An 18,459-nucleotide genomic window follows, 5' to 3' on the forward strand; every position below is an offset into this window, starting at 1 on the left:
TGAGCCCACATCACCTTAGGGCAATAGTTTGCACATGTCTTTGTTCTGTCATTTTGTTTTTATTTATTTGTTTGCTTGTTTTTTGTTTTTAGTTTGTGTTTGTTTGGTTGGTTGATTGGTTGGTAGGTATGGTCTGGTTTTTTGAGACAGGATTTTTCTGTGTAGCCCCGGATGTCCTGGGTCTCACTGGGCTGACCAGGCTGGCCTTGAACTCAGAGATCTTCATGCCTTTGCTTTCCAAGTACTGGAATTAAAGACGTGTGCGCCACCATTGCCTGGCTGGGTTCTTTGTTCTTAAGAGTCCACACACAGTGAAGATAATATTGGGAGGCCTTTAAAGGGAGCTGGGAAATGAACTCATAGTTCTGCTCCCGCACCCCATGATCTTCAGAAATGTGGAAATTGGAAGGGATGTCGAAGACCTCTTGGGGTAAGGTGGATCTGACAGCCTCTAAGCTGATGGCAGTCTCCCTTCCCCTCCCACGTCCTTTCCCACGGGAAGTGGAGACTGAAAGACTAATTTTTATGAGACTGTAGCTGTACACTATGAGCAGGGTAGTTGTTTGCTCCCTGCAATCACCTAACCCCAGGACCTCTCATCAACAAAGAAGAGGCACATTCGTAGCAGCTGCTCACTCTGATCATAGAGCTTCAAGAATGTTCTGCACAGATAGAAAGCCTTTCCCTTTAGACTATAGCAACAACTCACATGCCTGGGTACAATTTGAAAGGCCTCACTTCTGATGTCTGTGGCAAAAAAGAAGACAGTACTTTTTTTCTTAGATTATTGGGTACTTGGAACTGGACCGATGAGTGTGCTGTGCTCAGGTGTGTGGTCCTAGCCTTTGTTTTGTTTATTGGAGGATAGAGAATCCCGAGAGGACTAGAACTCTTAAAGTCTTTGTGTTCGCCTGGATAATCATTCCGCACACCACCTGCTGGGGATTCATTTCGTTTCCAATTTGCAAAAAGAAAAAAAGGACCTTTGGTTGTCTAGACAAGTTGCAAGGATTAATGCCCGTGAATGCTTTCATTATGCTCAGATTCAAGGTGAAATGGGCAGCAGCGTGGAAGAAACTCAGGGTAAGGGCAGAAGTGCTGAACTACTGAGAGCATCTCTTGAATTACTACCCCCTAGTTCTGTTTGGGTCTCTGCTACCCACAGCTGTTCACCTTGAGCACCTGGTAACCATCCCTTCACTCAAGTGGGTTTGGGGGTGTCTACTTTCGGCCCTAGGGTTAATGGTGAAAGTCGGAGACCAGGTGGGGTGCCCACATGCGTCCCAGACCTGGGTGGGCGTCCTAGGTGAGGGGGCGCTCTTTGGGCAACAGTGAGCTGGTGGCGGGCGGAGAGCTGCCAGACTGACAGAGAGGCCGGCCAGAGTGGGGGCCGTTCCCTTGCCGCCGTCGCTGCCGCCGTCGCTGCCGCCGCCGCTGTGATGCGAAGCCGGAGCTGCGCCGGGCGGTGGAGTCAGAGCTGGGGCGCGGGAGCACGAGCTGCAACATCAGCACCAGCGGCGGCGGCGGCGGCGGCAGCACCTGCAGCAGCTCCCGGGCCCCGCGCTTTGATCTACGCCCCGCAGCGCCGGGAGCCGCCGCCCCGCGCTCTCTATGGATGTCAAGGCGGCCCCCAACGGGGTAGCCACTATCGAGGACCGAATCCTGCGGATTACTGGTTACTATGGCTATTACCCGGGTTACTCCAGCCAGAAAAGTAAGACGCCAAGAGGCCGTCCTGAACAAGATGAGGGTGGGAGGTGGGCGCTCCGGGGCGCGGGGGAGCGGTGCGGGAGGGCGCACGGTGGGACACCTGCAGCGGGGTTTGCGCTGTCACTATCACATTCCTGGCCTTTTGAACCTATGGGGCGAAAAGTAGGTCCGCCGTCCGCTGTCCTAGGTCCTGAACCTTGAGGCAATCATGGGGGCTGGCGGCTTGAACCCAGGAGTTTGGGGACAGTCGCAATCGTGGGGGTGGAGGCGTGCAGAGGACAGGACGAGCACTCCTGGTTGTCGTCGGTCGGTCAGCTCACTGGTGGCTGATTTATGCCTGGAGGAGGCTAACATGGCTGTTCCACTAGCTGACCATCAGTCCTTGGGCTACTCACTTGGAAAGGCTTTACTGGGTGCCAGGTTCTCTCACCTGGAGTTGGGGACAAAGACAGTGGGGATATTAGTTGGTTGCAGCTGGACTGGCTGGGTGGGTCAGCTTGTTCACCGTGGGCCACTGAGATGTTGCCAGCATGGAAACTGGTCATGATAAGAAACGTCCTTAGAAGGTTCTCCGTGCTGGGCAAAGAAAGGAACCTGCTTAGGTACCTGAATTGAGAGCTTATACGGAGAAATGCAAAAGGCGGGCAGAGTGGGACTGGGAAGTGAGACACAGCCACCCGCCCCCGCTGCGCGTCTTGGCCACCACTGAGCTGTTGGATTCTAGTTTTATTCCGCCTAGGCTAAGATGCTCTCAAGCTTTGGGAGCAGTTACACACACACACACACACACACACACACACACACACGTTGTTGAGAACATGAGTGACAGAAGCCAGTGAGGGGCTCTATGTTCCAAGTCTCTACATTCTATTTTCTTGACATATAAATCCACCACTCTATCTGCTGGGGTTAGTCCTGCCAACCACCAAAGTGAAGCCTGTTTTTTGTTTGCTTGTCTGTTTGTTTGCTTATTTTTGTTTTCTGAACTGGGAGATCAGCTTCACTTTAATTTCCATGCAGGTGGAATTTCAGGTTTTTTTTTAATCAAAGCATTTCTGCTGAAAAAGAAGGACCTTAACTGATGTTTTTGCTATTATTTTTAACCAAATGCACTTTATATGCATTTCTGATTGATATTTTTCTCTGACAGTTTGGGATGTCATCAGTATTATAGAATCTGTGTGAAGCAGAGGACCCTCTCTAATCTTGACACATAGATGAAAAATCACTTCGTTTCCCATGCAACTCTATACTGGGCTATGAGAGCATTGTCCTGTGGGCCATCCTCACACAGATATTTTCCAGTCTAATATTTTATCTCCTCTCAGGAAAGGCCTGTCTACTTTGGATGTTTCTGTCTAGCTGTTTTTAGCAATAGAGGCTTACATTATTTATTTCCATACAAAAGTAATTATATAGTGTTAGAATTATCTGGAAGGAAAATAACATGCTGTGGAACATTCTTTGAAATCTTTTTACTACAATCTCATAGTTTTGTAGGTTTTTTTTCCTTTCCTATTGGAAAAGGGTGTTTACTTTAACCCTAGACACTTGGACTGAAATCTTGACTAGATCTTGTAGAAATGACTTGAATGTCACCTTTGAATATTTAAATTAGAAACCAGGCATTTGGGTGGTCAAGAGAATGTAGAACTTGTCTCTAAAATTACAGAGTATTATAATTTCTGTGACAATGGTACTTTGGTTAATGAAGAGAAACCCAGAAAGAATACTGGGAAAGTGGCATTTTAGATAAGAACATGTTCATATTTTATTTTTGTACTTGCTCAAAGAGCTGCACATGTTTCATTTGCAAGACAATACAGAGCAAAAAAGGGAAGTGCATTGGCCAAGGTTGTAACTGGAAGCAAAATGTGGGGGGATAAAGATGCTTTTGGCATTGCTATTAGTGGTGGGCATTTGACTAAATCCAGGCCACATTGTTCAATCAGCAACGATAGCAAATTTCAGAAGAACAGAGCGCTAAGGATAGTCAAATTTGAATCTCGGAATGTACACTCTTTCAGAGCAAGAGAGACATTGCCATTTTGTACACAGAGAGAGAGAGAGAGAGAGAGAGAGAGAGAGAGAGAGGAGGAAGAGGAGGAGGAGGAGGAGGAGGAGGAGGAGGAGGAGGAGGAGGAGGAGGAGGAGGAGGAGGAGGAGGAGGAGGAAGAGGAGGAAGCTGGAAGAAGGCCAGGAAACCAAACACCATGAAATAATCCTGCTCTTAATGCAGTCTTCAACTAGTAAACAAACACATTGAACAAACCAGTACAATATGGTCAATTGATTTAGCTGCCACCAGGAGCAACAGCTTGGGGAAGTCTGGCGACATCTATTTAGAAACACGCTACAGCAAGGAGTATCAGATGTGTAAAGGTAAGGAGGCTTTTCCTGTTCTCACTCATCACATAGGTGATATTCAGGATGGGATGCTCTCTAGAGATCCATGCTGTTTGCCAAAAAGGACATAGATGGGGGCTCACGTTTGGATAATATGTCAAAATTAGTCTTGTGATAATTTATCCTGTTTCTAAACTTGTATCCCATCTAGAACAAACTCTGATAGGGTAAAGAAATGAAGAAATGCAATCAAATATAAAGAAATTAAGATATTCTATGGGCCACTGATCAATCAAAAAATTCTGTTTAATTTACTGATCAGTTTACTGAGCACAGACACACACACACACACACACACACACGAAATGGGATAAATGCTAATCAAAGTACAGTGGGTAACCTCGAGTTATCTGCGATTGATCGAGTAGGAAGAATAGACTCTCTCCTTACTAATTGTTAACTGAGCAATTCCTACATACAAGGAATGGGTCTAAAAAGACATATGAAAGTGTTTTCATTTTTTAGAGTTTTAATTTTCATGGGGAAAAAAACAGAAACTAACCTTATAAATATTTTTTGTACATGTCAAGGTGATAGTGATTTTCAAAAGGGCTCTAACAGGATGAAAGGGCTGAAATGGGGGTTAACAGAGCTTGTCAGGACGTTAAATAGGAACACTTAAGCAGGGCTGTGGGAAATGTGGAGGAGTCAGCCATGTGAACATCAGAAGGGAGACGTTCCAGCCAGTCGTATGTACCTGTTTGGCATGGCAGAGAAACAGTAAGTGGGCCTTGCATGGTAGACGTGCAGTGAGCTACTGGAAAAGTATCCTGGAGATAAAGAGAGTCAGATGAAATAGAACCTTATAGGTCCTTGACAGTCATTTGGGTTGTTCTCTGAATGGCATGGGGAACCTTGCTTCGGTGCTGAAAATGGAATGTGATAATTTGACTTGCTTTTCAAAAGAATCAGTTACATCAATTAGTACATTATCTTGGTAACCTAGGTGAGAGATGATGGGGGCCTGAGTGAAATCCCTGGAGGTGGTGGTAAGTGTTCAGACTCAGAGCCAATAAGATCTCCTGGTGAACTATCTCTGGTATTGATAAGAAAGAGAAAAATAAAACTTATGGTTTGGGGTTTGACTGAGCTTGGACTGTCATGAGCAGACATGCAGAAAGCATCGTGACGGATAATGTTTCAGATATTCCGGATATGCTGGAGAGGTGAGCAAGTTCGGAGTTTCAAGAAGTCTGGTTGGAGCATTGGGGTTGTCCAGCATTTGACTGTGTTTTTTATTTTTTAAGTCTGAGACAGGGTGAGATCTCCAGGAGTAAGTATTTGTAGAGCAGAGATGAGGTACAAGGACTGAACCTGGGAACCCTCTGGCATTAGGAGGTCAGGAGGAAAAAATGGTTAAAGGAGGCCAAGACAGCTTTCCAGGGAAGGTAGGAGGAGACTTCTGAAACGCAATGCAGTGGAAACCAGTGTTTTGGAAGGAACAGGAATGTCAAGTATAATGAAGCCGACAACTGACTGCACTCAGCGATGGAGGGCCATAGAGACTTAATGAAACTACTGGCAAGAGCGTGGCGGTGTGACCACGTGCACTAGAATGTAGATAAAAGAGGCTTAAAGGGAGAAATGGGGAACTGTAAATATAGATTACTCAAGGATTTTGTTCAAAAGGAAGAGAAGAAATGAAGGCAGTCGGGTCAAGAAGAATTTAAAGCAGCCAGGCAGTGGTGGCACAGGCCTTTAATCCCAGCACTCAAGAGACAGGCAGGTGGATCTCTGTGAGTTCAAGGCCAGCCTGGTCTACAAGAACTAGTTCCAGGACAGCCAGAGCTGTTACACAGAGAAACCGGTCTCAAAAACCCAAAAATAAATAAATAGGTAGACAGACAGACAGACAGACAGACAGATAGATGATTTAAAATTAATAGGACACTTACATGGAAAGGCAAATGACTCAATAGACAAAAGTTAGTAATGTCAGCAAGACAGAATATAATATAGATATGGCATTATTGTAAGAGGAATGTGGAGAGAGCAAAGATGCAAATTAGGCTCTAGAAGATGCATCGCCAAAATGGTGGTAGTCATTTGAACTTCTGAGTGTTTCAGTGGTCTCCAGACTGCAAGAAAAACCATTACCTGAATGTGGATATGAAAGAGGCAATAGAGGTTGTCAGGGAGAAAAAGCATGAACTGTTAAAGCAAATAGACAAGTAGATGAACCATGCAAGCTTAGGGGTAACCAGATATTTCAAATTTCTGGTCATAGATTTAAACTGAGACTAGCCAATAGATTGTCTTCTTCTAACACAACAAAGGCATGGAACCACTGGGTTGGAGAAGGTTATCCATGGGTTCAATAACAATAACATGGCAAATGAATTGTATCTAAGGAGATGGTATATGATTGAACGTGGAGTTTAAAGCAGGGAGGACAGAAGATAAAGACAGTTGGGGCAGTTGGTGGAAACATGAGAAGACTGAGGGGTTCAAGGTCTCAATATCATGAGAAACTGGTGGAATAAAGTTATGTGGTTAGAGGGAAGGCTGAAATGTAGGGTTAAACGGGACATGGGGCACTTCTCTGTTGACATAAAGCTCCTTGTTTGTCAGAGAAGTCTGGAATCTCACCATAGCTCTGCTGTAGGTCAGCCTTGGCTATCCAGAGTCCAGGAGCCCTTCTCAGAAGGATCCATCAGGAACTTCATAAAACCCTCCTACCTACCACTGAGTGCAGACATCCAGTAGTCTTTCTTTGACCCATGGTTTTGTTCTTGTCTTGTTTTCTTATGTAGACTGTTTGAGATTGAGTTCTATAGTGATATTGTATTAGCAACTGAAGGCTTGCAGTAAGCCCTTCACCCTTGCTCTAGGCCAGGTCTGACCATACTCTATCCAAAGGAGAACTCTTCACACATCTAGGAGAGAAGAATTTAAATATGTTTGCCATCAAGATATGATAAATTTTAAGGTGACACATCAATATTATCTGATGTGACCACTACCCAATGTATACACAAAACATGAAAATATACCATTGTGCCTCAGAAATATGTATCATATATGTCAAAGAATTTCACCTACTTCTGACACTTGGTTCTCTGAGTGTGCCAGTGACTGCTTCAACTCAGCAGTTTCCAAGGTCCTGCTTACTTTCTGTTTTATCCAGTTGAGCTCACTCAACCTCAGGCTTCTCCATATCTTATGCAAATGTACTCTTAGGCCCCTCTATTTTCTACATCCAAGTTCATATTCCAAACTTCCTAGTAGCACACCTACCAGAATGTCCTCCAGACACATCGCATACAGAAATAGGTCATCATTCTGCCTTTTTCCTTCTTCTTATGCCTGTTGGCTTCCAATATCTGTAGAGAACCAATCACCCACACCAGAGTTCTGGAGTTCTTTCCCGTGTCTGTCCTTTCCTTTTGTAGTTAATAAGTCCTGTCCGTTCTACTCCAGTCATGTTTTCTGTCCCTCCTGCCTCTGCATGGCTGTGTCCATCATTTTTCCCCAGTCTCAAACCCCTCTAGCACAGAATGCCTACTTAACATTTCTTTCTGCAAACATCTGTGCATCCAATTTCCCTAATCGAATACCTGGAATAGTCTTTCATTTTCTGTGAAATAAAATCCAAAGTCTTTAGGCTGTCACGATTCAAGCCCAGCTTATGAATTCTATTTTAGTACGCACATTCTTCTCCATCCAAAGTGCCAAATAATGCATGCTTAATGCAGAAGATCTGGAAGGCACAGAAACAAAGAGCAATTAGAAGAAAATTATTCATAATTCTACCACCCAGAGGTGATTAGTGCCAACACTTTAGTGTCCATCCTTTCAATTTTTATAACTTCACATGTACATGTTTTTATTTTATACCAAACATTTTCCTATTTGTTTATATCAATAACTTAATTTTAATTTACCTACCCTTTCTCATCTATGCAAGCATCTTAACCTACTTAACTAATCATCAGCATGTGCTTTGGGGCCTAACTTTTCTTCTCTCAAATTTCATCTGGTCTATATGCACTCTGCTCTGAGTCCCATCAAAAACTAGCTGGCTGTTTTAATGACATTATTGCTTACACATGTTTTTTCTTTCTCTGAGCCTTATTAAACACTGGCCCTGAAGCACTCCTCCCAGGCCCAGGTGCCCTCCTAGCAGGGAAAACTTCTATTTATCTGCAAAGTCTCTGTTTTAAATGCTGTCTTGCAGGAACAGTCTTCTGGCCCCAGGCTGGGTTCATCCTCCCTCTGGGTTCCCAGTGTTCTGGACTCATGTCTCCTCTGGCACTTAGTCAGCTGTAGGCTTTGCATGAGACTGTCCAGTTCTCAGGGTCTGGAAAGAACAGGAACCTTCTTTTATTTCAGCTTGGGTAAGTTGCTAAACTCTGTCAAGTTTTGATGCTAGTGAATGAATGATTTCAGCTTCCTTTGGAAAAAAATTGCCTTTTCCATTGTGAAAGAAAGAAGGCAGGGTGGTGGTACTGGGAGGACAAGAAATGACTCACCAGTGACCGAGTCAAGAGGAATGCTGCAAACGGCAGGCAGTGATCAGCTAACCTCATGACTTAAGCTTGCGAACCTCTGAGTTCTCATGGCTGCCTTAAAGTTTTCTGTTATAGAGAAATAAAAGGTAATTGCTAAGAATACAGAAGACTGTACATTTATGAAAAGCACAAGAAAGAAAATGGAGTTTCTCCCCTCTCTTTAGAAATGGTCCTATTGATCCTTGTGACACAATATTAATGTATCTCCCAAGTGCTTCCTCCGTGGTGAGTTATGCAATTCCATCTCACTAGTGAAATAATTGCAATAGATATTTATTCCTGTTTATATTTAGTGTATATCCTGGCAACAAGTTTTGTGCTTCTTTATATATGAGGGGTGAGTCGTGTAAGCAGTTACAAATAAGTGCCCCTGACATGCATCACTGACCAGAATTTTTGCTGTGATGTTGTAGTATGGTGTCGTAGTTTATTATTATGTGTATTTGTATGGAAAACACAAAGGTATAATAAACTAGAAAAATATATTGTGGTGATTTGAATAAAAAATGCCCCCAAAGGCTCATAGGAAGTAGCACTATTAGGAGGTTTGGCCTCGTTAGAGTGGGTGTGACTTTGTTGGAGAAAGTGTGTCACTAAGGGGCAGGCTTTGAGGTCTCAAAGCTCATCCCAGATCTAGTGTGACACTCCCTTCCTGCTGCCTGCTGATCATGATGTAGAATGCTCATCTCCTTCTTCAGCACCATGTCTGCCTGTATGCCACCATGCTTCCCTCTATGATGATAATGACTAAACCTGTGAACTGTAAGCCAGCCCCAATTAAATGTTTTCCTTTATAGAAGTTACCATAGTCATGGTGCCTCTTCACAGCAATAAAACTCTAAGACCCACATTATACAATGCCACTGCTATTTACCCACATTAGGTTTTGCATTACATTCATACATATGTTGGTTGCCTATTCAACGACCCTTTGAATACCGAGATCTAACCCAAAGGCCATAAACTTTGACAACAGGAAAACACAGAAGGGCCCGCCCATATGATCAGCCACATGGCAGCCTTTTAAATTTGTATACAAAGATTAATTTATCAGGACAACCACTTTATTTCTGTAAAAAGAGGTGATAAGATCTGTTTCACAGTGTATTGTTTCTGGCTTCTGATGACACTGATCAAAATGAACTCAGGGAAGACAGGGTTTGGTTCATTGTCCTTCAGTGTGATAAGCCAGGACAGGAACTCAAGCAGAAACCTAAAGGCAGGGACTAAAGTGGGCACCATAGAGGAGTGCCGCTCACTGGCTTGCCTCCCTGATGTTTCTCAGGACAACCTGCTCAGGTACGGCATTGCCCACAGTTTTCTGCTCCCTTCTCTCAGGTAGGACCTCACAAATAGCCCCACAGGCATGTCCACAGACGAATATGACAGAGACAGCTCTTCGGCTGAGGGTCTTTCTCCCCGGATGTGCCAAGTTGATCGCTAAGATTACCTATCACACAAGTGGTTGAGAGGACTATATAAATAATCCATAGAAAACATCTGGCTATTAATGCCCAATTCAGTATATGAAAGTTGCTAAGATTTTGGAGGAAATTAAATAAACAGATATATAATTCCAAAGGAACTCATTTTTTCCTTAAGTAAATTATTTGTTTCTTTTTATTCACAGAGCATTTTGCAAGATTATTGCAAAAATGTATGTTATTGAACTGTTAAAGGAAATTTGTTAATTATGATATTCACAATGCCTGTTTGTGGACATTGCCTTCCCCTCCATTTATTTGTGATTGACCCAATGCCATAACCAAAACATTCCTACATAGACTGTACCAAGACATATTTTATTTTAAATGTACTGAAATTCATCTGCCACAAATGTTTGCATCATAGACTAATCCAAAAGAAAGGGGAGCAAATCCAGAATTGACAAGAAATAGCATGAGTCTGCATGTCTGGAGATGCAGGAACTCAGGCACCAAAGTGGCAAAAGGGGCTGGAGAGAGAAGGGAGAGGAGAAGAGTGGACTCCCAGAGACAGGCTGTATGTCCGGAATGGGTGTGGTGCAGGTTGCATAAGAGGCAATGGAGGAAGTTATGGGTAAGACAAACTTGATGATGCTCTATAGAGAGTAGCATTGTTCTTCTCTGTGAACTGTTAAGGGGAAGTGCTTTCCAGATGCTGTCTATACAGCAGTAAATATAATAGACAGGCTGTGCCATTCTGTGGTTAAAAATATCATTGTAGTCCCTAGAGTTATAGTTTTTAAGTTAAAAATATTTAATTGCTTTAATCCCAGCACTCGGGAGGCAGAGGCAGGCGGATCTCTGTGAGTTCGAGGCCAGCCTGGTCTACAAGAGCTAGTTCCAGCCCAGGCTCTAAAAAAAAAAAAAGCTGCAGAGAAACCCTGTCTCGAAAAACCAAAAAAAAAAAAATATATTTAATTGCTTCTAAAAATAGAGGAATATAAAGGAGAAGAAAAATGAAATGATCTTTGTTTCTCAACATAACTATTGATATTTTGGCTAATTTCTTTCCAATCTTCTTAAATACATATAGGGCTTCATGTCTTGATCTTTGAACAAATAGAAACTATAGCGTTACTATTGTAGCTAAAATTCTAACACACACACACACACACACACTCTCTCTCTTTCTCTCTTGCCCTGCTTTTTAAAAATACTTTTTGATTATGATTTGCTTAACTGCTTTGAGAGGCCAAAATTGAATTCTTTCAGAGCTCTCGGCTTACAGAATTTGTACAAACTGGTTCTCAGTCATTTGAGACTAAATACAATGGAAAGACCTGGAGTGTTAGTAATGGCTTGTTTGGTTTGGAAGCAGTTTCAGGGTCCTGTGGTGTCTCTGTGGGTTTGAAGCACAGGAATAAACTGCCATAAGTGGGAATCAAGCAGTATCCTGTGATTGGGAAAGCAGGAAGCCCTCCCTCTTTTCTGGTAGGTGTTCTTCATCTTGTCTCTGCAGCAGGCTGGCTTCTCTGTTTCCTTGCCCAAATGGTCAAAAATAGCCACTGCCACCAGTTTTAGTGTTTACATGTCCTCTATTCAAGAGCACAGACAGATTGAGCAAGAATCTCTTCCTTCTAAATCCAGATTCTTGGGAAAAGCCACTCTTTGTTCCAATTTATGGCACATGGCATACTCTAGATGCTATTGATTGTGGTAGGGCAGACTTACCGCATCCTAGTTACCAGACTGGCCTGAAATATTGATGGTGGGAGCAGGGGAGTTTTTAGGGAAAAGGATCAGTTGGCCAGAAAGTCATTTTGATAGCAATTTGTTTCACAGAGATTTGTATACAATTGTTTTTATCAAATTGTAGACTTTAATTCACATTTAATCTAGAGCTGATAGATAGCACAAACAGTTTTTGCTGTGCAGGCCCAAGGCCCTGAGTCTGATCTCCAGAACCTATGTAAGACAAATGTGTACGTGCTTGTAATCCCAAATTTTGGGAAGCATATACAAGCAGATGCCTAGGGCTCACTGCCTAGGCTAATGGATGAGTCCCAAGTCAAAGGGAGACATTGTCTCATAAAACAAGGTAGACAGGGCTTCAAGGGCCCCTGATGTTAATCTCTAGCCTTCACATGCAGACACTGTATGAGAGCCCCTTCTTCCCAAGTTTTCATGTTCTTCTGGTCCTCATAGTCTTTTAACTTAGATCTACATCATGTTTAGTGAAGTGGTAGACACTGTCCAATCTTACACACTTGAAAATTTCAGGTGTCTGCTGAGGGTGAAGTTTCTAGACCACTTGCAAATGGCACTGCAGGTTGCTTATGAAGCCTTATGGAGGGTCACCGATTAAGTAAAATTTGGAAGACATATTTCTTTTTCTAGGTCAGAGAGGGCAACACACCAGTGTCTTCAGACTCAGTGTACTGTAATCAAGAATGACCTTTAACACTGTATATTTTAAACAGGGATTGAAAATTGCAGTCTTCTGTAGCCTGGAGTTTGCTATTTTTAGACTTGGGCTAGAGCCAAGATGGCCCTAGTGGGGTGTCAATAATGTTTTCTTGGTCCTCAAAACTGGACATAGACAGTAAGATTGTTTTTGCCTTAGTAAGGATGAGATTCCTAAGGGTGTGGGAGGATGAAAGTTTTGCTGCAGCTACATCACCATGCTCCACACCAAACAGTGACTGTCTTGAGCTTTTGCTTTTGCCTGTGTTTAGTTACAGGCATTGAAGAGGTAAGATTCAGACCCAAGTGAGTTCAAAAATTATTTGGAGCACCATCATCCCTGCTTGGAATCAGGGTGGTAGGCTCTACAAAAGTGGCATGCACACCTGAAATTGTACCATTAGAATTGCCAGTCTTTTTAGAACATAAATACTTAGAAGTTGAGAAAGTTCTGGTTTTCAGTTTTACCTTACAACTGCGAACACAGGAAGTGAATTGCTTGGTTTGATCTTTCTGATCCCCATCAAATTAGTAGCCACAGTGATTTAGAATAATGCTGGTGGGTTTGTTGTAGCCCAAGGTGATCATGCTTCCACCTTCTAAGTGAAGTTACGGCTTGGCACCATCATCATGCTCACCCCATGGCCATCTTTCCAGAGCTTCGCTTGGTTCTTCCCATTCCTCTGGTTAAGGTCTTCAGAGGTGTGTCAGTTTGAGTGAGAACGTCCCTCATGGGGTCAGTTATTCGAACACTTGGTCCTCAGTTGGTCACACTGTTTGGGGCGGTTTAAGTTTGTCACTGGAGGTAGGCATTGAGCACTTAAAACCCCTTATCCCTCCCACTTTGCTCTCTACTCCCTGCTTGGTTTTGAAGCCCTCAACTTTCTTCACGGCCTTGCTTGCTGCTTGCTGCCATGCCTGCTGCATTAATAGAATCTTATTCTTCTGGAACCATCATCAAAAAGCACTCTTTCCTCCATAAGTTGCTTTGATTATTATTTTTTAATAACAGCAACAGAAAAGTAACAAATATGGATGGTTTTGGAAGTTCTTCAGAAAACTATAAAATTCTATACTCAGACCACAGAGTCCTAGGTAGCTGGCTTTTCAGCGCGCACTGCTCCAGTCCACTCTAAGCTGGGTCATCTTGGCACAGGCTCCAGAACCTTCATGCCTCAGACTGACAAGTACTTTCTTCTCTCTGCCTGGGCTGCTACCTGGTGGCCTCCTCCTCACTTATCAGGCCTTTACCAAGTGCTGTCCCCTCAAAGGGGGCTTTTCAGCCCTGCACTCTATCGCCTAACGTTCTCTGCCTTTAGAACACTTACTGCAGCCTACATTGCCACTCATGTTCATTTTTGTGACTGTTTGGTGTTCCCTGCCTGCTAGACTCTTAGTTCCCTCAGGGTAAGAATGAGTCTATTTGTTCAGTATTGTGCTTCTAACACAAAGAACAGTACATGTGTACTTTAGAAATTGTGTTGAATGGTTGAGCCTTATTAAAAACTTCAAGTAGACTTAAACAACCTTTGTGTTTGGAATATTTGAGATGTACAGGGAAGTTATGACTGTAGCACGGAGTGTTCTCATGTTCCCCTCACTCCGCTTTGCCCATTGTGAACACTGCACCACCGTGTTACACATGTCAAAACTATAAACCCAATATTGGCACTTTGAAATTAATTAAATTCTAGACCATATTTGGCTTTCACTAGTTTTTTTTTTATTGGTCTTCTCTCCATTTCTGGGTTTTAAATTCTTGGCACCCACTGCATTTACTTGTTCTGTGTCTCAAGTAGAACTTAAACATGCATCGCATGTGGAAAGAAATTTCAACTTTAAAGAAATTCACTAGATATTTGGTGATGTGAATAAGGTTAGATTCTAAAATTTGACTACTAGTTTTTAAAATAATGTAGGATTAAAGTCATATTAGAAATGATCCATGATATGACATGATGTGGCATCTTAGGGACTTCTCTGCAAAATGGAACAGTGGTGTTTTTTTTTTTTTTAAACATTTCAACTGTTTAATATTTGGAGGGACAAAGACATAGTTGAAAATATAAATAAAACTATGAATTACTAATTCACTCCAAATACATACATATATGTATGCCAATTTTTATTCAGTTTATTTTATCATGTGGGAATTTTACTTCTCTAAACAGACTATTAAAATATAATTCCATTGAATTTTATCTGCTTTTTATATTTTATTATTATGTGTGTAAAGTATAATGATGTTACTTAGAAAATTGAAATAACTCAAACTCGTTAATTGACAAAGAACCTCAGTTTTGCTGATTTTAGCCAGGAAGCATCAGTGGTGTGGGTGCTGCAGTGGAGTGGTCCAGACACGGTGGCCTGTATCCCGCCTTTGACGTCCAGACACGGTGGCCTGTATCCCGCCTTTGACTTCCAGACATGGTGGCCTGTATCCCGCCTTTGACGTCCAGACACGGTGGCCTGTATCCCGCCTTTGACACTCAGCCTCCACTTGATGAACTCTGAACAACTTCTGAACACTCTGGCTCATTAGGACATGAATTAGCTACTTAATTTAGAGGTCTCACTGCTTGTTTTGTGGGAAGAAGGTGGGCTTGCCTCAAGAAATACTAGATTTCCCAAAAGACCCTCTTAGGGAATGAGGCACATCATTTCATTTACACTCAAACCAAAGAAGTGGGTTTTGAGGAAAGGTCTGTACCAACGATGCTCTCTTTATCAGCAGTGAAGGAATGATGAAATCATGTCTCAAAGTTGAAGTCATTCAAACAGTGTTAGCGTTCAAATAACCTGTAACACATCCAGGTAGCCTCAAGTTTGTCCACAGAGACAAGCTATTGGGGACCTTATTCTCCCATGGATCTGTATCGCAAAAAAAGCTATGCTTTTCAACTGTCTTATAATTGACACTGTAAAGCTCTGAGTACAGAAATGTATTGACTTCACAGCTATCAAAAAAGCAAAGTCATGGGCAATTCTTCTTTTGTTAAATTACACTAGGAGTGGGTTTCCCTTTTCTCTGAAAGGTGATACAAATGTCTTCCTAAAACTTCAAGCCGTGGTTTCTTTAAACACAGCAGCTTCCAGGTGGTCCAGGAAAATCCTACACTATCTTCACTTTCCTTGCATCTCCTTGAAGATAATGATTTAGATCCTGATTCTGATAGTGCTGCCTTGAAAGCCAATGGGGTCATTGACTATATTTCAGGTGCTCCTGCATACTGATGTGTAAGGTGGCAAGTTGCATTGATGTGCAAAGACAGCTTCATCACCGAAGCAGTACAACCTATTTCTCTCTTGAAGTACAGTTTTGTTTGGCCTTGCAACTTCTACTGCTTTCCAAAAGGCTCACAGAGTGCTCGCTTCCTTCAGACACTCAGAAAGAACCCTAGAAAATCTGGAGTTTAAAGCTTTGTAAGGAACTCAGTTTTGCTGGAGGAAAACAGCATAGCTGCTGACTTCTCTAATATTTACATCAAAATTAATGCAAATGAGTGAGTTTGAGGAGAGGATTTTATTTGATAAAAGCATTTCTTCCATTTTTATCCCCTGCTCTCACCACAGACCAGTTTACTGATCTTTTCCAAATCTCGCTGGCTCCCAAAGATTCATCAGATGATGAACGTTTGTACTGCTCAGCACCAGGTAGAATACTTTAGGGTGCAAGTAAAAAGAACTCAACTTACACTGGGTAAGCAATAACAAAACTTACTCTCTTGGATCATAGGAAGAGGTACAATTTCTGACTTGGTAGCTGATGCTATAAAGAAGTAGCCAGGCTCTAGTTCTTGCTTCTCCTTTTTACCTCATTCCTGTGTTGTACTTTGCAAAGATTTCTTTCTTTCTATCTATCTATCTATCTATCTATCTATCTATCTATCTATCTATCTATCATCTATCTCTTTCTCTCTCTTTTGTTCTTCCTTTCTTTGTATTTCTTTCTTAAATTATTTTTTCATTGATTATTTGGGATTCTCACATCATGCACTGATTCACTCACCTCCCAGTCTTTCCATGGCTGCCTCCCCTCCCTCAGAACTTACCCCTCCACTTCAAAAAAAAAAAAAAAGAAGAAGAAAACAACTCTATTTTGTGCTCTTCATATACTCACAGATGCATGGACAAATTTCTAGGGACCTGACCCCAAAGAGAGGAGGGGCCTTTTTCTGCTGGCTTCCATGCCAGAAGCCATCAACTGAGAAAAGCCATAGGGTAGTCAGAGAGGGACAGAGCCAGTTCTGCCCTTCCTACTCCATCACCTGTGTTATGGGGCTGTCTTTCCTGCACTCATTCCACTGTTGGGATGCTTGTGTGGCTGCCATTAAGGAGAGGGGGTTATAGTTCTCCCATGTCCAAGCCATAGCCAGTGCCTCTAAATTTTGTGGGGGAGAGGCAGTCTGGTCTTCTGTGAGAGATGGGCCTGCTCTTGCAGGAAAGACAGGATCAGTTCATGCATGCCTTCCGACATTAAGTGTCTTCAGACAGCAGCCCAGACCACAAACATCCACCTGTTCTTAGGTGATGACCTTGGCTGCAGACATTAACTTGGTCCATGGCTGTTATCAGGACCATTGGCCCATGCATAACCCTCGTGAGTTTCAAGGGCCACTGGATCTCAACATGGCCTCAGATGGCTACACGGTCCACTCACTTCAGGATGGCCCCCAGAGGCAGCAAAGCCCAAGGGCATCACCAAAGCATAAGGCAACAGCACAGACTGTATACGGTCACGTGCATCTCAGATTTCATCATGCCAGGGAACAAGAAGCATGGACCACAGGCATCAACATGGTCTCTTGGTAGCATCATGGGCCACAGTGATATATGGAGGAGGTCCAAGCTAGGTGGAGAAACCTCCTTCATCTGCTTGCTGCCTCCTTAGTTGCTCAGAGCCAGGAGGATCCCACAGCCAAGCAGTAGGTTGAGAGGTGGAGTCTGCAACTGCATACGCTTCAGACTATTGTACACCATCCTGCAATCTGGACCATGGTGCCATGTTGACTTCAGCAAAACATTGCTTCACTTCAAGGCTCTTAATTTTCTCACTTAAAATTTCACTGAAGTTTTGATAGCTCAGCTCTCTTTTGTTTTACAAATACTTGTTTTAAAAATATGTCATATTATTATTTTATAAGTTTAATATACATTTACACTCCCAATGATATAAATATAGTCTTGAAGTTTTGTTCTAAATAAGCTATTTCCTCCAAATTGCCTTTTTTTAAAAAAAACTATCAGTGTTAGGCAAGTTTTGTTTTATTGGGTTTTTTTTTTTTTTTTTGCCTTTTCTTTAACTACTTATATTCTATACTAAGGAGCCAAACACTATTTGGAATCTGTGACAAACACATCTGAGAGAGCCACTCAGAGGAAGAAAGATTTATTTTGGTTCACCGTTTCTCAGGATTCGGCCCATGGTTGCTCGGTGCAGCACACTTGGTTAAAACAAGGGGCTACGGTGGGGAAACTTGCCAAGTGACCAGTGAGCAGAGAGAAGGTATTAAGGGAGGAGACACCATGGGACATGCTTTTAGTGAACCACTTCCTCCAACAAGGCCCTTCACACTCCATTGACTAAGCTAAAGCATTCAGGAATCAATCACTTCTCAGAAGCCCAACAGCTGACAGCCATGCCCTGGACACAGGGAAGGGAGGCACTTCATCATCAAACCTCAGCAGTTGGTGGTCAGTAACTAAGAAGAGTTCCCGATGTATATTTATACTTCTTTCAAGGCACCAAGCTTTCATGCTGCAGTTTCATCAATGTGATGGGATTCCCAGAGCAGAGTCAAGGGACCTAACAGCATAGCAAGCAGCATGAACTTCATGTTCCTCTGATCCTTATTGCTCCAAGTTCCACAAGCACAATATGGGTAAGAAAGGGAGACTCTACACATGTAACCTATAGGTGAACCTACCTAAACTTTGAGACACTG

General features: G+C 42.7%; 1 protein-coding gene across 1 annotated transcript in view; it reads left to right on the plus strand.

The window, feature by feature from the left end:
* Positions 1-1,611: 1,611 nt before the first annotated feature.
* Positions 1,612-18,459, plus strand: part of Slc35f4 (solute carrier family 35 member F4) — a 225,738-nt gene continuing 208,890 nt past the window's right edge. Inside the window, exon 1 of the mRNA XM_038310550.1 lies at positions 1,612-1,714. Coding sequence (XP_038166478.1) covers positions 1,612-1,714 — 103 coding nt within the window. The remainder of the gene's footprint in view (positions 1,715-18,459) is intronic.

The sequence above is a fragment of the Arvicola amphibius genome, chromosome 13 (genome assembly GCF_903992535.2).
Source record: "Arvicola amphibius chromosome 13, mArvAmp1.2, whole genome shotgun sequence".
In the NCBI taxonomy this organism is placed as follows: Eukaryota; Metazoa; Chordata; class Mammalia; order Rodentia; family Cricetidae; genus Arvicola; species Arvicola amphibius.